Here is a 25,394-nt window from a genome sequence, read left to right on the forward strand (position 1 = left end):
TTAGGACATGTTAGTGTCCAAGTACTGGCTGTTAAAGGCAGTGAAATTAAACCCACTCTTGAGCGACTGTGCAAATCAATTTGTCTCAGTTTGAATGATCTGCATCTTTGAACATTAATGATTCTCTTTTGAACAAACATCAATGCAAAAATGGGACCAAAATGAGACAAACAAACCTCACAGACTTCTGAGAAAGAGACACTTTTCATCATGTTAAACTTGTGGTCTAATCCAGAAGGTATTTGATATTATTTCAGTCATCATCATAGGAAGGAAACAGTAAGCAGGAACACATGCGCACATGTATATCCTTTTTTTTACGAAATATCAAAAAAGAATAAAACAACCACAACAGGTCAGATCTTCATGCTGCAAGATATTTGTAATGTGTACAAATATATCAGCAACTACAAACGCAGCATTTTTAGCCGTGTTCTTCATCACACGATCAAAGGGACCATGGCTGCATTTGTAATCACATCTGCTGATTTTGGGGCGGGCTATATGAGGTATCTGTATTTTCTGATACAGTAGCAGTGATTCAGCATAAAGTGGCTCAAGACACATCATTATCCAAACAAAGACCTTTGGCATAAATTCACTACACAAAAGTTGATAACCAAGGAGGGATTCTGCCAAAAGTATTAAAAGAATAGACTTAAAGCGGTTTTTAAACATACCTTTTGCAATTGATTGATCTCCTTCTGCTTGGTGTGAAGGGCCACCAAGGCTTGCTCATGCTCTGTCTGCAACTGTTGCTTTAGCTCTACAGCCTCATGCATATGCTAGGAAGAAACAGAGGAAGCAGAAGGAGGAGAGATTATTTCCAACACTACTGCAAAAATAATAAATTACCCAGCTGCAATCTTTTGTTGAAAACAGTATTCTCACGTTTCAATGTCATCGAGTAAATCTATTCTCTCTACCACTCTGGCAAGAGCTTTTGAGGAATCTGAGCCCTGTCCACCTGATTTAGCGACATTGCATCCATTTCTGAGGAAAAATGAGGACTGCTTGGAAAAATAGGAATAGCCACAGTGTTGTTGCATCAGCTTCAGTGTAATAAATCCCACAAATTGAAGTGAAGCATTGCCTAATCCTCAAAGATTAAACCAAGCAATTCATTTGAAAGGTTGCCAAGAGTTGGATAAAAATATTAATACCAATTACCACCTAGTTTATCTAAGGCTGAAGTGGAAGAAAACAGCTTGCTTCTATATGACAGTTTAGAGATCTGCCAACTAGCAGCCTGTTAAGCTTAGTAATTAGCACATTATATGTTGGTTGTTTAAAGTTTAAAGATTTTGCACCCTCACATACGATGTCACTTAAGAGGCAAGGTACGTGAAGAGAAGAGCATTAAGTAACACTGGCTTCTGTAACATATATATCTCTGGCACCAAACATACTCTATAGTCTGCACTGACTTACACAAAGCTGTCACGCATAGTCGCTCCTGATCCAAATCTACCCTTTGCCAAATTAGCCAAGTCATGACTGTACAGTATCTATGCATGAAGTCACAACCAGCTGCCACATCTTGCAGAAACAGAATTAAGGCCATAGGATGTCTCTGTGAGCTTAAGAAGAAAAGACAGCTTAGAAAGCTCTGACATTCATATTTTTTTCCCTGTTCTTTCTCCCTTGAAAAAAGAAAATCTTCTTTACCTCCGGGAGTGGCTTCGAGGTGTCCTGAGCAGCCAGTCGCTGTTTTGCATAATCATGGAGAAGCTCTAAGCTGCAGAGGACCGGGGTAGCTGAGAGGCTGTCACTGGAGCCTTAGTGAAACTGCTTTTTTAACCCTTGCTTTTTCACACGGGAACCAATGGTTACGCCTGCATCTAAACACCTCGTTTTGTCATTTTAAAAAGATCTGCGATCTTTCACTTTATCTGCTTTGGTTAACTTATTACAATTTCAAACAGCTCCAACCCTTGGACTACTGCAGAGTTATCCAAGGTCTACACTGCTTGATGTGGACTCGAGGCCTTGAAAAGTTGACTAAGACTGGATTGAAACAGCAAAAGAAAGATGCTGACTTATTAGAGACAGGAATCAAAACAGACTCTATTTAACTGGGCATTAAAAGCACGTGACATCAGGCACCTGGAAAAAAAAATGCAACTGACTGCCTATAAAACTCATGACGTCTTATGAACTGACTTAAAATTATTGTCAAAAACTTCAGGCTTGACCTGATATTTGCTGTTGAGAAGTTTCAGACTTTATTTGGAGCTAATGCTTTGGCTGTTCCTCGGGACAGTCTCACTTGTCAACATCCATAAACTGGTTGTGTCTCTACTGAATGAGGAGGAAGACACTGGCAAATTAAAAACATCTGTCAACAGTATACCAAAACAAAAGCCAGGAGGTCCCCAAAATCCAACTGGAAGATAAATCACGGCCTGATAATGGTCAGCTCTCCATCACATTACTATAGTCACGCTATAATTCTATACTATATACTATACTATAATACTATAATTCACAATTTTTAAGACTACACTCTGGATTTACCTCTGTTGACACACATACATGTCTAACAAAGGTCTGATGTCACTGCAGATTATTAGTTTATATGTTTGTTCTCATTTCTAATCCTGTCCCTTCTGATCACTGCCAATGAAAATCTTACCATCTTAAACTCTGTTTTGTAAGTGTAACATGAGCCATGGCCACAGATAAGAAAAAAAACTACTAAATACAATATAGTGGGGTTTTTTCTTTTTAAAAAAAATCTGTTTCCTAGTTAAATTGGTTGCTCGCTTTAACCTCTTAGGACCTGACGTCCACATATGTGGACATCACATTTTGGGTTATTTAGACCAAAATACTCAATTTTGCTCTGCAAGGGCCTGATATCCACTTACGGGGACATTATACTGCTACTGTTCTATCGCAGTTTTAAACGAATATCCTCATATGTGGCTCTTATTTTTCTTAAAAACAAAAATAAGGTAAAAAAAAAAAAAAATCTGGTAATTCTTTGTTTTTACATTCATTGGGTCCCAATATGCCCAAATATCAAAGAGAAATTAAAAATGCATGTCGTGGAAGAGTTCGGGTCTTAGGAGGTTAAAGACGGCAGTGTTTGATCCTCTGTATGTTTGCTCACAGAGAAATTAACAGTCTCTCATTTTTATAGTAGTTCCATTGTAATGGATACACAGAATAGTAACCAAAGATCCTGAAAAAACAAATTATGTGAAAATTATAAATTGATTTGCACGACATTGAATGAAATGAGGAAAACATGACTTAGTACTCTGTGGAGAAACCCTTGTTGGCAAGCACAGCAGCATTTCTTGTAGTTGGTTACCAGGTTTCCAAACATCGCAGGGCTAAGAGATCATGACCTGGAAGTTTTCCTTCTTTACCCACTCCTATGGTACCTTGGTGGTATGGTTTGGGTCACTACCATGCTGAAAGATCCATCCACAACCCATCTTTAGTGTTCTTGCTGTCTAAGTTCTCATCCAAGATTTCGTGGTACGAGGCCCAAACCACTGGCCCCTAAATGTGGTAAAGTTGTCTTGCACCCTCTGGAGAAAAACGTCCCAAAAGAATATGTTTCCACCTCCGTGTATGGCAAACAAGTTGATGCCAAAGAGCTTGATTTTGGGTTCATCTCTCCACAGCACTGCCTCCCAAGCCTTCTCTGGATCATTTAGATGTTCACTGGCAAACTTAAGTCGGGCCTGTACATGTGGCCTTGAGCAGGGGGACCTTACAGTTGCTTCAAGACTTTAATCCATTATGCCAAAGTGTGTTACCATTGGTGTCCTCGGTGACTGTGGTCTCAACTGCCTTTAGAATATTAACAAACACCTCCGATGTAGTTTTGGTCTGATCCACCACCTTTCTCACGATCATTCTCATCAGGATCTTGCATGGAGCTCCAGACCCAAACACAGCCAATCGGTGAGAGCCAGAATTCAGGCTGGGTTGAAGAGGATCAAATGTCTATTCTTTTCTGGATAATTGGTTGATATTCTGTCTGCCTGCATTAACACTGAACTACCATAAAAATTGGAGACTTTTCATTTCTTTGTAAGTGAGCAAACTCACAAATTCAGCAGGGGATCAAATAATTATTTCCTCCCACCTTGTGTTCTAACTTGTATACCAGACTTTGACCAAAACAAACAACAAAAAGAAAACTTTTGTTATCAGATTATATGATTAAAAATAACACAGACAGTGCTGCATCTCATTAGTTTTGAACCAGGTCTTTTTCTGTTCTTTCACACTGTGTTTCTACCATCTCTGCTTTCTCCACCCACATTATCCTGTGTAATTTTCTCTAAATTATTTCTTTGTCTCCATAATCAATGCACAATGAGAAAGTGACAAAGCTTTCTCTGCTGTATCGGGGAGCTGGTCAGTTTTTCTCATGCGGGTACATTTCGCTCTCAAATATCCTGACAGACACACAATCGATAGGAGATGCAGGGAGGCGAGGATTTGTAATGAGAGTCCCTCTCGCAGTGCAGCGAGACTGTGTCTGATTACTATTGGCAGACCAGAACACAATAAAGAAAACAGCCTTTCCATGAAGCCGGTGACACTACACCTCATGTATTGCCTCAGTTTCCTTCTCAGGTTTTCTGAGGACACAAATGCATGGGAAATGGGAATATTTCCGAAAGAGTGACAGTAAAACTGGGCCTGAAAAATCAGTTATCGTGACTGGACTACTGAAGTGAACACATGTTGGACTATGAAGAAGATGGGAATGCTGGAGAAATGGAGTGAGATGGATTGATGTAATGGAGAAAAAGAAGCAAGAAAAGGTGGTTTAGGCTTGGGTCATCACATCTTCTACTCATAGGTACAACAGGTGTGTGGTTGACTTTACAGATTGTTTAGTGGTCTGTTGAACTAAATTTAGACTCAAATAAATGCACAGAAACTGAATAATAATTACAGGTAATTACATCTGAAATCTGTGCGAAAAGTAGGTAAGACAATAAAATTTATACAAGAAATGAGTGAAATCTTTAGTCCAGGGGTTTATGTGTGGTCAAATAGCACAGAGGAACTCAAATCTGATATTATTAAGGCAAAAAAATTTGTCCCACCTTTAAAACGTGTTCCAGGTTATCCACTTTTTCCTGGAGTTGGCTCCTCTGCTCCTGGGCCACGTCTCTCTCCTGACTCACTACAGCAAAAGTCTGTCTCAGCCGATCATAGTCGGATTGCACCTGCAAGAATTCGAATCATGAATTGAGCACAGACACAAAGAAGGGATAGATGAGAAACAAGCGAAGGTTAAGTGGATTGTTAAAACATGAATTTGAATAACTGTGGGTGGAAAAGAAAAAAAGGTCAGCAGCAAAAGAGGCAAAGAGAAAACCACAACAAAGCGAAGAAAGAAAACACTTTAATTGCGTCGTCGTTGTTTTACTTGAAGAGTCTCAAAATGCAGTCTGTTTTATAAAGAGCAAAACAAGCATGCAATTTTTATGAGGTTTGTTCTTGCAGCAGACCTACTTTTCACATTTATGAATAGAGGCTGCATTTTTGTGGCTCGAGGGTTGATTGAGAGTTCACAGTTTGAAGAGAAATTAATCAGCACATTTTCATTTAGCGTTGATGAGACAGCGTTGCTGACTTGAGCATTTCTGCCGCTCGTCTCTTCATCGGTCAGAGGCCTTGAGCTAAGCCGGTTCCTCAAAGGACTGAGCTGAACCACACCTATCATCTCGTTAATTAGCATGAGATGAGAGACACAATAGATAAGCTTACTCACAAAAATAACATTTAGAAGTACATCAAAGATACATGCGGCTTAACACGGATGAATATTTCTATTTTATCTAATCATTTTATTTAGAGATCAATTGTGTCACTGCTGATGTTACTAATTAAACCAGACAAGCAAAGGAGTTGTTTTTTATTCAACATTCTTTGCTTAACATTTCGATTTAATGAGTTATATGTCTGATATTTCTTAAAAACTCAGTCGCTAAAAGAAAAGTTACCACTAACGACTCTGAGCAATCAAAATAACACTGCTTCTGTGATAAACATAAAATAGTTAAGTTGATCAGTTCTCTCTAATCTATCAAAGATCCTACGAAGCAAATGCAATTTATGTACTCTGATTCTCTAATCACATCCCCCGTCTTGTTTCCCGTCTCTTCATTTCTTACTCTCAGCTTCTGTCGTTCTCTTCTCCCCTTGTCATTAATTCACTATCTATTTATGCACACGTAAATACATTTTCACTGTGCCTTTGTCTTAATTGCCCTTACAAGCCAGTCACACTCAGTTATACAGTATATGTGGCAGGACTGCACACACATTTGCCCCACTTTCTTTTCATCTCCGTGGCCACCTTGTCGGTGAACAGATGGCATCGTTTTCTGTGACACTTTGGAGCAAAAGCTCTGAGCTGAGTCCCTGGACACATGTCAGATCTGTCCCCTCTGTGAAAGTCACAATTAGCGCCAGAGCAGCTAATCGCCTACCATCACAAACGGTCACTGTCTCTCTTTATGGGTCTGTGTGCATGCGTATGTATCAGTATGTGAAGTCAGGAAACCAGGGAGCCAGCATTAGTAAAAGCACAATATTAGGAAAGGGAAAGTAGCAGTAGTGTGTGTGTGTGTGTGTGTGTGTGTGTGTGTGTGTGTGTGTGTATACAACACGTCACAAGTTTTGAGCAAACCCTTTTTTCTGTTTATTTTGCTAGAAAAATCGGAGATAGGTGCAGCAATTAATTGAAACACGTCCAAACATACGTGGAAATACAGTAGATAAGAGTTTGCACAATCCTAATGAGGTTAAAGTCAATAGTTGGTATGACTGTGTTTATTCTTTAGCACAGCTTAAACTGTCTTAGGTGAGCTTTCTAGTGATTTCTTCAAGCAGTCTTCAGGAATAGTTCTCCAGGCTTCTTCTTCAAGCTATTCTTTGAATGTTGGCGTCTGGTTCTGTTCTTTGTCAAGATGATCCCACAATGCTTCAATAACAGCTCCAAGGAGGTCAATCCATGACTGATAATATTCATTTGTGTGTTTTTCTATTCAGGTGTTTTACTTTTTTCCTTTTAATGCATTGACACTGTGTTCAGGATCATTGTCATGCTGAAAAATTAAGCTGTAGCTAATTAAATGCTTTCGAAGGTGGACCAAAATCTGACACATTTTGAATTGTAGGCCCAAACCATGAGAGAGCTTCCATTGTGTTTTCCTTGCTTAAGAATGGTGTCTTAATAGCCATTCTTCCACTGAGACCATTTCTGTCTGGTATATGTGTTATTTTCTTTTGTAGATTGACCTAAAGAAATTAGTGAATGAAACCAGCCAGGAACGAGGACAGGACTGAAAGTGAGTGAAAAAGAAGCCAATGTCCAATGAAAAACAGACCTTCAGAAACCCTGAAGAACTATTGCTCAAGAACAATTATATAATTGAAAGCAAAACATAAAAAAAAAAAACAATTGTGGCTCAACACTGTTAATATTTGGAAATCAATCTGATATATTGATCTGACAAGATGGACAAGTTCCGTCGTTTGACTGCTCCTTTTTCTCAAAGCCACTGTGTGTGTGTTTCTTTTCCTGCATCGTTGATACAGAAAAAACAGATCATACCAAGCTCATTCACTGATTTCTTTCATTTTCCTGTGTGTGTACTTCCAATGCATACTTGCACAGTACATGTGTGAATTTCTCACCTGGTCATACTTGGATGCCTTCAGATGGTGGTTGATCAACTCAAGGTTCAAACGATTTTTCTCCTGCAAGGCAGCATGGAGCTTTGCTTTCTGAGAAGGAAGAGAAAGCAACAAAGAAAGAGTTGGTTGTCTTGTTCCATTATCCTCCTGCTTACAAGGAAATTTACATCTGAGTGCAAGCCACACAGCAAAACTACACCTCAAAATTATTATATAAGTGAAAGAAGCGACCTAAGCAACTTAGGTTAGCGTCGATCGCTCCCTCCATATGTATGCATCTGCGAGTGTGTGTGTGTTTGTGTGGATAATCTTTTTCTAAGATGCCGTCTGGAGGACAAAACCCACAGCTGCATACTGTCACCCTCCATTTGGTATGTGGCTTTAGGAATGGAGGGTGAAAGCTGAAAAAGATGAGGGAATGGGAAGAAAGAAAGAGAGGAAAATGGGGTGTGGGTGGGGGGTGGGGGGGGTGGGGGGTAAATGAAGAAAATTGGAATTGTGAGAAAGAGCAACAGGAAGCAAGAAAATATCTGAGGGAGAGATAGGGGGAAAAAACTAAAGTGAGGAGAAAAAGATGTAACAAGGGAGTCCCAGAATGTTAGTCGAGTACTAAATAAGCAATCGTGCGCACACTGTCAGTAAAACCCTCCTAGCTAAAGACGAGATTAACTTGCGAACCACGTAAAAGGATTGAAAAGTGATGTGCAGTTCCTGTCTGCTCCCTCTACATTCAGAAGTTGTCATGCCGCTGGTGCTGCAGGTACTCAAGCATTACATAATTACGCCAGACTCAAACTAGGCCAATGCTCTCCTCCTATCACGCCGCAGCGCACTCAAGAGTGATTTTTACTGCGACTGTTCATATCCTGGCACGTAATACCACTTCACTGATACTGCTCATTGCCATTCTCAACACTACGGCATTAAAATGTGGGTAAGTATTTTATAATAGCAGCAAGGCCTTTCCTCTTTGTCTTCAAACAAAAAGCAACAGGAGTTAATGACAGGTTTTATTTTCTTGTTATGTCTAGTCAGGAAAAAGAGCAGGGCTTGTTTTTAAAAATACTGTTTCCAAATGCAACAGTTACTGTCCAGGGGAGGTTTGAAAGTAAACTTGGATTTCAGATACACTGAAACACAACCTCTATACATTTATATTCAAAACGGCAGAGCCACACTTGTAATGGTTTATGTTATGTTTACTGATATTGGGTTATTCTTTGTTTCTCCTGCATTGAAAGTACTATATTACTACTTACTACTATTATTGTGTCATTCCTCATTAGTTTCAGTTGTTCCTGTTTAACCTGGCCTCCTTGTACAGAAGTCTTGAGCTACACTTCACAACATAATTTCTTTATATGTTGCTTCCAAAGAGCCATAACTTCTTGTCATTTTTAAAGACGTCTTGAGTATCAGTTCTCCTTTTGGTATTGGCTGTGTTTTCTTTTTTGTTTGTTTATCCACTTTGAAGTTCGGTTGAATGACCTTTGAACCAATCAACCTAACTGAATAAGTCCCTCTTAGCAAGATACCAATTATTAGTAGACTGTCAAAAACGTACATGATTTGTTCGCATGTCTTTAGCTGAATCTATAAAAAAAAATAACACAGTTTGATAGGCATAAAATAGAATTTTTGCACTAAAACTAGCTGTAAGAAAGCGTGCTGTGGAGTGTGTTCTTAGAAAAATTGCAGATCAGACATGGATTGGCCTCCCCAGATCCCAGACCTCAACTTTACTGAAGCAGTGTGGGATCATTTTGACAGAAAATGAATCCAACATCCAAAAAAGAGCTCTGGATGTCCTCTAAGAAGCCTGGAGAACTGTTCCTGAAGACTGAAGAAGAAATGACAAGAAAGTTTGCCTAAGAGAGTTTAGGCTGTGTTGACGAATAAAGGTGTTCATACCAAATATTGACTTTCCACCTTGTTAGAATTGTACAAACTGCACATGTTTGTACATTTTTCAGTGAATTACTGCCCTTATTCTCCATTTTCCTAGCAAAATATAAAGGAAACCTTTGCACAGTATTCTATTTAGTTTGAGTCAGCCTTTGTCAGATTGTGTGTGTCTACCATTTTTTGTGCTATTGTATGTTTCACTGACTTGTTCTCCATCTCATTTTTTTTGTCTTTGTTGTGCTTCTCATTTGGATTGTTTGTTACCCTTCAACAGCTTAGTATAACAACCCTCAGTCTATCTACATTCTCTTTTGTATTATGCTTAACAGCGCTAATCGCATATTGACACACCATACATCAGCGCAATATGCTCTTGTGAACCTGACTGTCACGAGTTAAAAAATGGCCAAAGCTTTGTATCACCTTCTGCAAGAGAAAAGACTGTGGAGCTCAGAGGTTTATGATCAAATTTATCAGTACAATAAATCGAGGAACTCAATAAACTCTGGACAAGAGGAGGAGAGAGAAAAACAGACAAAGTGAGGGGCCAGCCAGATTCATTCATCTCTTTGTGTGCAGGCAGAGTGACAGCCAGGGATGTCAGAGAGACACAATCAAACCAAGACCGAGATAGAGAACAGACAAGGACAGGAAGACACAGAGACTGGTGAGTGAGTTCACTTGCTGCTGTTATTGTGTAACTCATGTCGCCACATCACAGCCCTGCAGACTACAGCGTTTTTCAATGTACAGAGCCACACCTGCAGCAGCAGTTACAAATCCTCCAGCTATGCTGCTGTTAATTAAGCAGAAATGAAAAACAGGGAGATGTCAGTCTCAGTCACGCACTTCACTAAATCTCCAGGACATGGTCTTGTAGCAGACACCATAAGACAGGCGGGGAGGAGATGGACTGAATGTACAGATAACTGGAAAGAAGACAGCAATAGAAACCCTAAACTTTCTTTTGCTCAACCTTCTTTCCCATCAAGGAAAAGAAAGTTTGAAAGAAAAGACAGAGAGTAATAAAGAACCACAGAAAGAAAGAGAATGACCTTTTAAAGCCTTCTTTTTATGGGCCTCAGGAATGATGTCTGCTTCTCCACTTCCTCCCACTTACAGTGAATCACACATTCACAGCTCAGCTTAACACTCCCTAACATCTTGTATACACACAGCTAAACTGCGAAGCCAAAGGACACACACATTTTCGTGCCAATTTAAACCTCCAATATCCACAAATAAACAAAGAAATCTGGTTTGACGATATGAAGGATATGGAAATGTGGTGTACTCTTAAGAAAAAACGCAATTTAACACCACTGACATCTGTGCAGAGCAAGTGAAAGAGTAGCAGGCATGTGTGAATCTTGAAATCTGTGTTCCATATGTGCATGCAGAGAGGCTGGATTGGCTTAAGGGAGAGGCATCAATACAGCTAATGTCTAATTCACTCTGATAACTTTCTTTCTTCCTTTCCATACTGTAATTTCTCATTGCCTACCACACAACACCCACACACACTCATACAGACTCTCCCTTCCATCACCATAATTATCATTCTGTCCATAAAACCACAAATTTAGCTACTGAACCCAGCTTAGTTCACGGCTGCCAGGCACCAAGGTCCTAAACTCTCAAAATGTTCTGTGCATCTATATTACTGGCTCATATCTTACTTTCTTGTTGACACTTTCTTTAGGAGCTTCATAATAGTAGAATTTCCAAAAAAATGAACTGGCACCTGCCACAAATAAGACAAATACAGTGTATTTAAGCAATGATTCATCAAGTCACGAAAAAACAAGCTGCAGCTACATTATTTTGTTATATGGATTGCACTATTGTGTGAGTTAGACTATAAATATATCTTTACCCAGGCCCGAAGATGCCCTTTTAAGAAAATATTTATTTTCTTATTCTTTTGTTCTGCCACATTTTACTGACACAATAATGTAGGATACAGCAGAGTGGCTTAGAAGTAATCAAACTCACAGGATAATATATTAGCTATACCAGTGTAACTGCTTGTTAACAGAAATATTTAATGGCAGCGACTCATTTAGACATGTAAACATCGAGTATCAGAATGGGGAAGAAAGATGGAAGAAGTGACCATGACTGTGGCACGGTTGTTGGTGATGAGACGATATGCATATATGATAAGCATTTTAGAATTAGCAGAGTTACTGGTAACCCTCTCTGGGTTTATAGAGAATGGTCCGAAAATGAGAAAACATCCAGTGAAAATACCCTGTCGATCTGAGATTTGTCAGAATGCTTTGAGCTGAATGGAAGGCAACAGTAACCCAAATAACCACTTGTTACAACACAAAAGGCACAGGCTCACCAAAATTGGACAAAAGAATATTGGAAAAACCTTCCCTGGTCAGTTACTCTGGATTCTTGCTCCAGCAGTTCAAGGGTCAGATTAGGTATACTGTAAACAAGATGAAAGCATGGATCCATCCAACTTTGTATTAAAAGTTCAGTTGTTGGTGGCATTATGGTGTGAAGGATAGTTTCTTGGCACACTCTGGCCCCCTTAGTACCAATTGACCATTGTTTAAAGTTCACAGCTCTCCAGAGTATTGTTGCACGTCCATCTCTTTGACCAGTGTATACCATAACCAGCAAGGTCCAGCTAATAAAATAGTCAGTGACTGTATAATTATATTTGATCTACTCAGATTCATACACACTTGAATCTAAACTGGGCTACATAGGAAAAAGAAAAATGGCAAATAAGTCCTTATGTCAATCACAGAGGACACTCAGCTGTGTTTGATGAAATAACAAATAATTTAAAAAATATTTAAGAGATTAAATTCTTCTGTTTTTTAATTAAAAAACCAATTAAGTGACATTAAATGCAGCATTCAAATATCCTTTGCAAGCTAATATAGGATTTTATGGATGTGATCTTGGATTTGCTGAATTTAGAAAAACACATTTTGGATCCTAATAGCAATATTAAATGTTGCAAAATAATACTTGAGAAAATAAGCCAGGAGATGATGCATTTCTAATGGAGAATTGATGGGGGATGAAATCATGATTGCAGAGATTTGTGGGATGGCTACTCCTGACTCTAAATAGGATTCTTGTGGGGAGAGGATTGGTGCTGTTTTCCGCAGGAGGATTGTCATTAATTAGATGTCATAGCGGAAACACTTTGTTCCACTTAACTGTGGGCGGAAAGACACACTGACAACATCTGCCGTCGTCACTGTGAGCAGCAAGTCACAAACAGAGATGTGCCCATAATAGGTAATTACTACAGACATGACCTTTTTATACAAGTAAAATGCAAAAAGAAGTTCATGGCTTAAGTTTCTGAAACTATATTCTCCTCACTGTTGACAAACATTCGTATTTGAATGTAAATTTTATACCATTTTCCCGTCCAAAAGGCATATTCTCCTCTGTGTTTAAGATATATAACATTCATATCTTGCTACATTAGATTATCTCAGTCCTCTTTAAATCTTGAGATATTATAAACAGATTATTTCCTCCAGATCTCTTCATTAAACTCTGGACTGCCGTTGTGAGTGAGTGGTATAATAGGACATCTACAGTCAATGTATCTATGCATGCAGCTGTCCTTAATAACTGAGTGTGTGAGAGAGATTGTTCTGTACTTGTGGTTAGTGAGTGGACAAATTGGTAATGTTATATCCTCACTGACATCTTCTGCAAGAAAATCAAGCTCACCACTATTGAATAGTTGATGCAGTCAGGACCATGGACAGCTCCTTAGCTTTAGTAATGCAGACCAGCGCAAACGCCCTGAAAACTGACCTGGAGACTGTAAATGTTACCTTTAACTTTTTTTTTATTGATCATAATTTTAAAAACAGAACAGCTGGTTTTGCTTTTATGTACATCTTTAAGGTTAAAATGTGAAGGGTTTTAACATCTATAAATTTGAAATAACATTTATGAACTTAATTGAAGAAATATTTCAGTTTGAACTCATCCTTTAAAAACCTCTATAAGCCTGCAATTATTTAAATCACACTCCAAGTACAGTGTGTCAGTGGGCCACGTTAGACAAAAGCAAGCCACCAGTCCTTTAATATCTCACTGTAAAACAACTGTGATATGGAAGCAGGTGACAGAGTAGCATATCAGTGTGATATATGCGATCATTTATTACACAAAATGAAATCAACAAGAGTAAAATAATACAAGTGAGTAATGTGATGACTTGTAGGACTATACATGGAGTATATTTACTTACACGTCCTTGTGGGTTATGCTATGTGAGTAAGACTAAGAGGGAGTTAAGGATTCGAATTTCTAAACACGAAAAAAGATCGAGAGAGAAGAAAGAGGTGCTTTATAGTGAGACATTTTCAGCTGACTGGATGTGGCATTTTTGGTCTACCGTTCAAGGGAATTGGAGTCATTATGTCACTGAAAAGAGAGAGCAATAAGAAACAAACTTCTTCAAAGGGAAGCACATTAGACGTATCATTTGCAAACTGTGTATCCTGGTGGATTAAAAAAGGAATTTTATTCAAGTGTTTGGTTTGTTTTTGTCTGTGAGTATGTTTCAGTGTTTTGTGCACATTTTGTTGATTTGGTGGTTGGAGCGCACTGTTGGTTTTGCATGTTGACAAACTGTTAGTTGTTGCCACCTGTGCCTGTTACTGATTAGGTCCTGGTTGTGTTTTATGGCTGGCAGCACCCACTTGTATCAGAAACCCTGAGGAAAGCCTTATGCTGAAACACATCAGTTTTTTTTCTTACTTCCTTGTAGTATTTAGTACAGTATATATGTAATTGTTAGCTCTCATGAAATTCTCATTCATTATTATGATATCAGTGAGCTCACAAAGGCAGCGAAGAAGAGCGTAAACTAGGGTGTAGCAGAGTAGGATTTAAACTATACAAAAACGTATCTTTGGATATGTTATATGTAACATTTCCAATAGAAGAACTCAGTTTAGTGTTCAGAGTCAAAGATGCATATAAATCTGTTTGGTGTAATCATTCTAGTAATAAATTTATACTCTTGTATTACTTTACTTTTAACACGGCCACTGTGACTCCCGTGGTGCTGTCTACCCACTGGAAGGTCAGGGGAGCGATCCCTGCCTACTCCAGTCTGCATGCCGTATCCTTGAAGTATCCTTGGACAAGATAGTGAACCTTGAGTAGCAAATGTTAGACAGCAGCTATGGAGAGATAAAAGTGCTGTCCACAGTGCACCTGAAGCACATCTGAACCAAAAGAGACCAACTAAGTCACTTCAGTGCCGATTACAAAGCACTGAGCTACAACATAACACAAAAGAGTCTAAAAGAGGACACACTCTCAAGGTTAACTTTAAGACAGTTGTACATTGACACTGTATGTCCCCACTTAAGGAATTGGTTTTGAAAAGCTGGGACATTTTGGAGGATTTATTGTATAGCATTAGCAAGCTTTACACTTCAGCATAAAAGATGATGTATAACACAGGCTTTGTCCTCTGAAGAGCTTAATAGGTGTTTGCCCTTTCGTGAGAGAATGTGTGACTTCCATCCCACTTGATCTTCAGCCAAACATTAGCTTCCTTGGCATAATGTAGTAAGTCTCAAGAGCATTTTGAGATCAGTCGTTTATAATGCAGTTAATACCGTGCATTACTTTTGGATTGGTAGGCATGACACAAAAGCAAATGCTGGGTTATAACTGTGCAGTCCATTCACAACAAATGATTTGCGTTAACATTTAATACGTAGTAGTGTTTATGTGTGTTTATTTTATTTGTAAACTCTGCCCTTCCGATGACAACCGCAACCTTCTGCATCGCAGATTGACTTAATATTGTTTCCCTTAGCATGGAATGTTGTTTTAGCAACTATACCATAATGTCATTTTTAAAAGACACTGTAAAGATGTCAGTTTTTAATGTCAGTTTCAAAGCATTTTCAGCTGATTTCTCTAACCTGTACTGCTGATTATGCAGCTACAAGTGCCTCATTCATAAAACATAATTGAGTGGCCAATCTAGTTTTGAGAGTAGTGTGTGTTTGGTTAAAACCCGTGTGTACATGTGAGCAGTCATAATAGAACGTCACACAAGACCTATGAGGTCATCTCTTTTATTTGCAAACTGTGGACACAGATGGCATGGGGTAATACCAATACAGTGAAGCGTGAGCTGAAGTGTGTGCGTGTGTGTGTGTGTGTGTGTGCATGCAAGCATGAATGAGTTGCATAACTAGCATCTCCAGGCATATATTAGCCTTAAGCCCTTCTGCGCCCACTGTGTCACAGAGCAGACCTTTCAACTGAATCCCACGCATTTACAACCCCTCGAAATAGCTCATGTAGTTAGAATACCTCATATGATGAACACGCTCCGTCACTTTAATACAGCAAGTTGTCCTAACATAAGATACAGTAACAATCTGGGGAATTTTCACACACATGTAAATAAAGGCTTGAAAAAAAGGTCTGCACATGAATTATGTGACTCACTCCTGCACATCTGTAGCCTATATGTAGTCCCAGACTTTTAAATTTAACACAAAAAGCTCCACTTCAGTTCAATGTGGCAACCAAATTTTATGCACATTTACAACCCTCTTGGAGAGAAGAAATCACAGTACAGTCTTTTGCATTTAGTAAAATCGCACATATACAGATTCTTCTTGAATGTGTAGTTTAACGTTTTGCTCGCCTTCTAAGCAGAAATCAAACAGCTACCATATCAGCAGGACCAAGAGCAGGAGACCATCCGTGGTTTTATTCAGTGAAAAAACCAGAGGAGAGGCAGGGAGAGGCCGGCGCTACAGTCAGAAGAGATTAACTTCTCCTTCACGTAGCAAAACATCCTCACTCACGTCACCCTTCAAGCTACTTTGCCACTTCTCTCCTTACTCCTTGAGCTCAGCTAAGATAATACCGGTACTGTAAACTGTAGTATTTGCACTTGTTTATTTGTGTTACGGTGCTTGCTTTTGACTCAGCAGCAAACCGGAGTTGACTTTTTCACGTCAGACATCTCAAAGTTTCAAGCCTGAGGCAAGGTAACAAGTAGCTACAGCTGTTCCCCAGCAGGGGCACACTTCCCCAAATTTGCAGCAGCTATCAGGCCCCTCTTCTGTCAAACCAGCTCCCAGATCAGATTTAAGAAACAGACACTCTCTCTACTTTTAAGACTAGGCTTAAAACCTCCCTTTTTGATATAGCACATAACCAGGGCTGGATCAGGTAACCCTGAACCATCCCTTTGTTACGCTGCAATAGGCTCAGGCTGCTGTGGGAACGTCCCATGATGCACTGCGCATTTCTTCTTCACCTCTTTCCACTTTTTGTGTGTTTACACCTGTTTCTCTCTGTTCTCCTCTCCCCAGCACACCCCAGAGGTTTCTTTCTGTTAAAAGGGAGTTTTTCCCTTCCTACTGTCGCCAAGTGCTTGCTGACAGGGGGCCGTCTGATTGTTGGGGTTGTTTCTATTGTAGGGTCTTTACCCTACAATAGAAACTGCCTTGAGGCAACTTTTGTTGTGAATCGGCGCTATATACAAATAACTAGATTGAATTGAACTGAACAAGCTACATTCTCCTAAATGAAATAATTTTCAGTAGTTTTACTTTTCTTTACTTTTAACACATTTAACCAACCAAAACTGTGACAGATGCTACAACTGTGTATTACTACAAAATGATAAAGACACTTTGGGCACAGACAGCTTGCACTTGTTTTAGCTATAAGCATGCTGAACATAAAGAGACAGAGTGTCAGAAAAATGTGTTTGGTAACATTTGATGTAAGTATGTTTTAAGCTTTAATATTATACTAATTATGACCCCATTCTGGTCACAAAAGCTCTTAAATCATCAGGTGGAGAACCAGAAAGTAAGAATATGCAAAGGGTCCTGTAATGTAAGTAAGAGTAGCAGCCATGGCTTCCACCAAGCGCTCACCAAAAATAGGTATCAGAAGCACAAACTGGAATATAATATAAAAAGCATTCAGTCTGAAAATGATCTTAACAGGGCGAGGAAAAAAGAGTGAGCCCAGATGTGCAAACTTAACTATATATGCTGTGTAGGAGTGATCCAGCTGGACAGAACATGCACAGCCCTCCAGGGAAAACTCTGGCTTCCCTTAAGAGTACAAATGCCCCACAGGAAACATTAAGGCATGGGAGTGTAAACACTGAAGTGTGTGTCTGTGTGGTATGTGGAAAAATGTGGAAGCAGGCAGTAAGAGTGAAATCAGGCCCGACTGACATGGGCAGTAAGGCTTCAAGTCACACTTATGACATAACACATTTGATGTGAGCACGACCTATTGTTCCCTCCGGCCACGCAGAGAATATCAGAGGGTTGGAAAATAAGTTCGGAGGAACGTCAGTGTAATGCTAATGAGGAGCCCAGGAGCTGGTTAGGGATTACATGTGCTTGGATGGAACTTAATGCTCACATAATGCTTGGGTGGACCTTCATGTTCAGAATAGAAAAGTGCATGCGCATGCGCACACACACACACACACACACACACACACACACACACACACACACACACACACACACACACACACACACACACACACACACACAGACAAGCCAGCACATAACTCCTCAACCAAATTTAAAAAACTTGCTCACATATACACACACACTAAGCAACGAGGCGAAGCATGCACATACCCAATACCCACAGACACACACTCACATGACCCCAATCTGCAGCAGAACATACCACATAAATGCTAAATAATTTAGATCTGACCCCATTATGCAGTTGCTAAAATGTACAGTACGCTTAAAATACATTAGCAGAGCCTCACCACAGGTTTCTTCACCAATGTTTCAACCATAAACCCCTTACACATGCAATATATTTGTAAATGCATGCACTGTGAGTATATATAAGGTACATATCCAGTGGCAAATAGTGCAAAGCATTTTTATACTCATCAGGAGACACTTTGAAATCATCCAAAGCACTTTTATGAGTTATATTAGTGCATGCTTCTTTCCATTGTCACTACAGCTTCAAATTGATTATAATACTTTTGTTTTTAACCTATCTGCCACTGTGCACTGAAGCTCTTGAGTACAATTGAGAACAGAGTATGCTGCAGAGCCAGCCTCAAAAGTTGGTTTTTAAAATAATGAGAGATCAAGCGTTAAGCTGACTTGACTACTTAACTTTGGAAAGATACTTAGCAGCGTTTCTGTGACTGATTAACGTTTGTCAGCAATTCATTTTTGTAGCCTTTGTGTTGGTTATTATTTAGGTTATAGTTCTTTATTTGTAAATTGCAATTAAAGTAGCGAATTATATCTAAATCTTTTCATAGTGCAGGTATAGACTTAGTCTGTCTCTTATATTAGCAGTGTGTGAGCCACCAGATGGTTGATTTTGTGAGCAGAGCAACAAAAGAGCTGCAGTGCAGCATGGGACAAAGAATTAGCGCTGCTGCCGCTACATTTAGCCTTTAAACAAAACATGCAAAGCAGCACTTAAAACTCCCCTGGACTTCTGCCTTGTCACAGCTGTTTCAGAGTGTGCGATGGAAAAAAAAAAATCTAACAACACTCACATCTGAGCAAAAACCGCACATCTGGTTCCCAGCGCTGAGTTATAAAAATGTTCTTGGGGCTTTGATTTTACTGCATAACAACAGACTGATTTGCATCCGCTGGTTTCTCCAGAAATAGATTTAGGATTCAATGACAAAAGTATAGTTTTACAACTGCTACTGTAACACAGTGTGGTAGATGTGACCGCGTCTTAAGTCTCTACTGAGCAGGACTCAGTGTCACAGAGCAATAGGTGACACTTACAGAAGCACAGGTCCTGTCATGTCATCTATGTCCAAACAGGAGCGCCTGTCTGACATTGTGTACTCCTCTATCCCTCCTTCCTCCTTCCAGGTGCCCTTGATGTTCAGTTCACTGAAGGTTTCTGTCCTATGTTTAATCATTCAAGCCTTCCCAGACACACGACACTAGGGACTAAATGAAAGGGAGAAGAAGAATGGCTGAGAGACAAAAAATGCAGCAGTGATAGAGGAGCAAGACAGGAGATATTTGGAGTGTAAAAAAGAACTTTTGAGGGTGTTAAAATATTACATACTTATATTAGAAGGAAGGTGAAATTTAGTTAAAAACTGCAATCAGTATCTGATGTTTTTGTTAATCAAAGCTAACCTTACCTAAATAGGTATTGTTTAGGTAATAGAACTTAGCCTTTATTGGACAGTGAAAGCCAAGCGGGACAGGGAAGCATGGAGAGAGATATGCCACAGAGGGCCGTGGGTCAGACTCAAACCCGGGCCACTGCTCATGCGGGATGTGATTGCCTGCTCACCTACTGACATATACTGGCACCCAATAGTAACGACATTTAACAGCTGTAACTCACTAAGGAAGTTAAGGAAATTGGGCAGTCTGCCTAATACTACTCATCATGTTACACAACTAATTGATTGACTGATTGATTGATTGAAAGGCTTTGGAATTCAATAGGAGCAGTTGGTACAGCTTAAGCATAATCAAGTCGGTATTAAGAGGAAGAGAGACGACAGACTGGGAGAGAGGCGTATAATCAAAAGAGAAAGCAGCCTGAACACAGCGAGAAAGGTGGGGGAAAAAACTTAGAGGGGACAGTGGGGGGACTGTTAGTGATGTGGAATTAACAGGCTTTTATCGGCATGTTCCTTTGCCAAAGGGCTCACCTAGCCTGACAGTGTCACGCTGGGATTATGTACCAATACAGAACCAAATTTTTTTGAAAGAGAACCTCAAGCTGCAACCCTTTCCTACAAATATGCTAAAAATATGAACAGCATTGTATAACTTGGCTCAGAGTCCCAGAAGCTTTTAGAAATATTATCCAGCGGACATCTACACGTGTCCTTAAGTGATTCTCAGTTACAGTGATATAGATTTCAACAGGTCCAGCAGTAAATCTTGACTACCTGGAAAAACAACTAAAAACACATTTGTTTTACTACCTGATGATGTAAACAGAGTGCACACACTGACGCTCAGTGAGTTAGTTAGAAAGCAGCTAAAGCGAATCGCTGCTCAAGTGCAAATCTGCACCTACTTATTCCATGAGATGGGATATAACTTTTGAAAAAAGAAGCAAATACGCACCATGCATGACAACATGAATCAAGCACTACTCATTATTTTGTTTATTTGACTGTCTGTATTTAGACTTCAGAGACATCCATTTTCCACTGTGATATTAGCTCTTTCTCCCCTCACTTTCCTCCACTGCCCCACCCTCCTGCCTCTGCAGTACTCTGTGTCTTTCCTTTATCATAACTTCTATGTATCTTGAAATGCTGCCCACAAACGCTCCTTTATTGTTTTTATCTCCGTCATCCTCCCACCACCACCACCACCACCACCACCACCACCCGCTGGCTGGGTGACAACACATACGCTACCAATCAATACAGCGCTCACTCGCATTCGGGGCATGTGCAGGTACACATGTTGCATGAACACACACAACATGGATAGGAGTGTGGTGACGGTTTATGCGGTTGCTATAGAAACTGCTCTCTTTCAGGTATGGCGTGTCAAGATGAAAAAAGTAGCAATGAACTATCACATGCAACATATCTTATGCCCTGAGAGTCTGCACACAAGCACTGCAAACAAAAGCCTTCCATACTGAGGATGCACATTAAGATACACAGCTGTAAGATATGAAATATGCATGACAAAAAACACACTGAAGACAGACAGAATATCATGTGGATTTCCAGTAATCCAGGCTCTTCATTTATAATGAAGTGAAATTGTGCACAAGTATGTATTTAAAGACATGTAGTCTAGAATAAATTTGATTGTATGTCACGTCTGCTGGCATACGCTGTTTTACTCTCTTAGTAGATGCATAAAAATTGATATGTGCTGCCACACCCCTCCAAGGCTGTGACTATAGGGATTATTGCAGAGCCTGTATGTCTGGAGGAACATTTTGATTAGTCAAGGAGGCTGTCTTTTGGCTGCCAGACTCCCTGATTATCTCGAGAGAAGAGCAGGAGAGAAAATCAGTTGTAAGACTGAAAACACATGTTTCATTTCCCCTGCCTTCTTTCCTCTATCTCTCTCCTTCTTGCCCTCTGGCATCCAACTGAACGTCGGTTGGCAACGCCGACCAGCCTGCCGCATGAAGATGAAGAAGTAGAAGGAGAAGAAAACAGGGAGGAATAGTGCAAAAAGCAAAAAAGCAAGGCATTCGTATCCTCACAGGGAACAGAAAAGGCAAAATTACTGTACACAGAGAACAAAAGTGATGCCAAATGTATAAAACAAAATGCAGTAAAGTAAAACTGTAAAGCTAACAGTACACTATTCGTCCACTGGTGTCTCACCCACCCACACAACCATATATTCAAACATATGCAAGACGAAGGTATATAACACACTCACTTGTTCTTAATATGCACATACAGGTTCGAACACATTTCCTGAAGAGGTATTTCAATATTTGCTAAGTAGCTGGTAGTGTAGTGATAGCTCTCATGTCTGAGAGCTGTCTCATGGCTCAAATCTCTGCTCTGTGAATTTAACACAACTGTCAAGTTTTCGTATCGTGAAACAATTCCAAGGCGATTAAAAGAAGCATTGCGCTTTCCATTAAGTTTTTATTTCCAGTCATATTGTCATCATATTTAACTTTTACCATAACTTTTGCATAACCGTTCCCATTCATTAGGCAGATGAATGCCTAATGAATGGGAATAACCCTAACCCTTACAACCTACATGGCAGAGCAGTCACACCAGTGCTCACTAAACATGCCACTTATTTTTGAAGATTTCATGCATAAAAGAGAAGTGCTTCACGTATTATGAGGTGAATAAATTTAAATACTACCCTCACTTAAAGTCTACCCTCACTGCCATAAACCAGTGGCCAAAATAAAAGAAACGCCACTCAGTAGTGGTGTAGTTCAATAACCCCTTAATCTACAACCTTCCAGAAAGCCAGACGAAATAACACCTCTCTCAAACATTTATAGCCTCTACGAAGGCGGAATTTATTGCAAGATTATTTTATTAGACTGCAGACCATTTAGCCACTATAGTGTATATAGTAGATCACTTTGCCAAGCACTCACAGACACACCAAGACCTTTAGTGAGAGACTTTTGCTCATGTGAATAAACAACCAGCAGAGCGCAAACGTGAGTCAGTCATGAGTGGGTTAATATTCTTCACCAACACCTGGCAACCTCTCAGCAGGCAGCAACCAGGAAAAGCTCAGGTTACCGGAACTGACAACGCCAAAGCACAGACACACACACACACACACACACACACACCGAAAATCACATTTGTAGCACCACCTATTTCTGTTTATCTGGCTTCCCGCATTTCCAAGTGTCTATACATCTTGTTTTACACACATTTCTTACATAAGCACACAATGAGAGGAGGATTTATTCATTATTTAACATTTGACAGCAGTCACAAGGCAGCAGCACTCCTTCAGAAATCCATGCAAACACACATGCACACAATATCCTTATCATGCACTAAGCACACAATTAGACCATACACTGTAACCCCACCCCTCACCCCTCCATACACACCCACACATCTCCAAACAGGTGGCTCTGCCTCAGCCAGGAAACCGGGAAGCTGGTTGTTGCTTTCTTCTCATTACATCCCAAAAGAGACAAAATGTACAAATCCTCCCCTCCTCTCCGTCTCCCTGTGCACATCTGTCTCCTCCTGCAGCCACTGCACAGACAGGTTTTCCCCAGCTGCTTGGCTAAGCTAACCCTGAGCACTATATATAGGACTCAGCAGAGCCAAATCAGACACAAAAACACTCGAGCCGATGATGCGGAGACAAACAGCAGCACTGAAGAGGAAGCAGAGTGGTGATAAAGGCTTTGTATTTACCGTTCGCGCCGGCTTAGCACAGGAGCATCTTTACTGAGGTGTCGCTTACTCCTTCTTCATCCTTGCTCTGATCTCCTCCCTTCTTCCGCGCTCTGTATGGGTGGGGAATTGTCAAACGGCTGCAGCAGCGGCAGCGGCAGCATCAGTAGCAGCTCTGGGGCCTCTCTCTCTCTCTTTTACTCTCTTTCCTCCGCCCCCTCTCCACACACTCTCTTTCCTAGCCTCCCGTTCCTCTCACTCTCTCACCCCACCCCCAAAGACCCTCCTTCTTAACAACCTTCCTCCATCATTTTCTCCTTTTCTCTCCTGCGTTCTCTCCCCCCGTTCTCCCTGGACCTGCATGTGTTTGCGGCGAGCTGCACAATTCCACTCTGTTGAATAAAAATCAACACCGCTACAGCCTTCGGTTACATCAGGAGTCCACGGAGGAAAGGTGTCACTGGCAATTGGAATATGAACAACCAAATAGACCCGCCCTCATCTCTGCTTCTCCCAATTTCATGTCTTAAGTCGTGGCACTAATTTAACAAGGTCTTGACTGATGCTGCTTTTTCTCATTTCGCCTTTTCTGCTAAGATACACATCTAATAAACGTTTATGGCATTAATAAATGAGGCGTAGCGTTAGCTGGCAGGTTTTGTAGTTATGGCTGTGCAGGAGCCTGTGTATAATATTTATACATTATATTACAGGAGTTTTATTGTTTGTTTTTACAGTATTCTAGTAGGATTTATGTCTCACTGTGTCTTTAAGTGGTGCTCTGCACTCTTATGGTCACAGGTTATATGTATATAAAAATCTTCTGGAGAAGTGATACCAATGTGTAATTCCTTTCTAATTGCCAGTGGGGGACAACTTTACGGTTGCAAAATACCTATGATTGCATAAAGTCTATGAGAAAACTACTCCACTTCTCACTTGAATGTTGTCCTTGGTGTACGCTTTCCTGGTGGGTTTATGATTTTAGTCTCTAGTTTCAACTATTACTGGTGTACTGGTTGCAAAGTTTCAGCCGCATTAAAAATCCAAGAGGGCTATAAAGTAGGCTATGCTTTGAGTAGCTGCTTTATGAGCATGCTGTGTAGTGTCCCTTTGTTTCTCAGATCACCCACCCTTTGCCCCTTCAGAGCACCAAGGAAGCAGATCTGAAAAGCTTCAAGATGGGCACAAACCAATGACTGGCATCACAGTGGCTACATATGAGAAAAGCTGGCCAAAGACACAAAAGCACCTGAACAATGATGCAATCAAGAACAACCAGACATCCCAATGTTTCCAATATTCCTATCTTGTAACATCACTGTCTATAAATATCTCCTAAACTATGTCCAGATCAATCTGGAACAATGAGGGAGCCCCTGCTCAGGGCAGCTACACACACTAGGGGTTTGACCTGACCAGTCACCCAGCACATTTTGCTCCCCCCCCTTATTGATGCTGGCAACTTTTCCAACTTTAGCCAGAGGCAATAATGCTGTGTGCGTTGTGATCAACTCACAGATTCTTATAAACCTTGTGGAGGTTTTAGCAAGAGTTTAATCATTTACAAACAAGTGAGAATTTATCTATTTGCATTGTTAATGAACTACAATAAATAAAAGAACTGATATAGTTTGACATCTTCCAATTTACAACTTATTACACAACTTCCCGAGTTCTTAATAACTTGTAGCCAAAAATGTGGCAGAAAAAGAAAGAAATAATACAATAACTAATATTTTGTGAGAAACACTGTAATCATTACAGCTATCACGGCTGAAAATCAATTGTATCAACCCTGTCACAATGACCAATGGCTTATTCATAATCAAGTATACCAAACATATTTCACAGCGGTGTTTTTAGGCTGCAGAGAGTGAATGTTTCACAGGATCATTACTCCACATTCGTGGGCTGACACGTTGCCTGCTGAGAT

General features: G+C 40.1%; 1 protein-coding gene across 6 annotated transcripts in view; it reads right to left on the reverse strand.

Moving 5' to 3' along the window:
* The window catches only part of rimbp2a (RIMS binding protein 2a), a 50,656-nt gene extending 26,866 nt beyond the window's left edge, over positions 1-23,790 (reverse strand). For 2 of the 6 annotated variants that reach the window (XR_013970047.1, XM_080868563.1), the window contains exons 1-4: positions 23,480-23,788; positions 7,684-7,773; positions 5,082-5,204; positions 681-785 (exon numbers count right to left, since the gene is read on the reverse strand). Coding sequence is in view for 5 of the 6 variants with exons in the window: in XM_080868563.1 (XP_080724689.1) it covers positions 681-782 (102 nt within the window). In the remaining variant the exon portion in view is untranslated. Of the gene's footprint in view, positions 1-680; positions 786-5,081; positions 5,205-7,683; positions 7,774-23,479 lie in introns of all 6 variants that reach the window. The other 4 variants (XM_080868562.1, XM_080868559.1, XM_080868561.1 and 1 more) reach the window with 3 other exon arrangements.
* Between the last annotated feature and the right edge of the window lie 1,604 nt (positions 23,791-25,394).

Source organism: Rhamphochromis sp. 'chilingali' (assembly GCF_963969265.1).
Source record: "Rhamphochromis sp. 'chilingali' genome assembly, chromosome: 2".
Classification (NCBI taxonomy): domain Eukaryota; kingdom Metazoa; phylum Chordata; class Actinopteri; order Cichliformes; family Cichlidae; genus Rhamphochromis; species Rhamphochromis sp. 'chilingali'.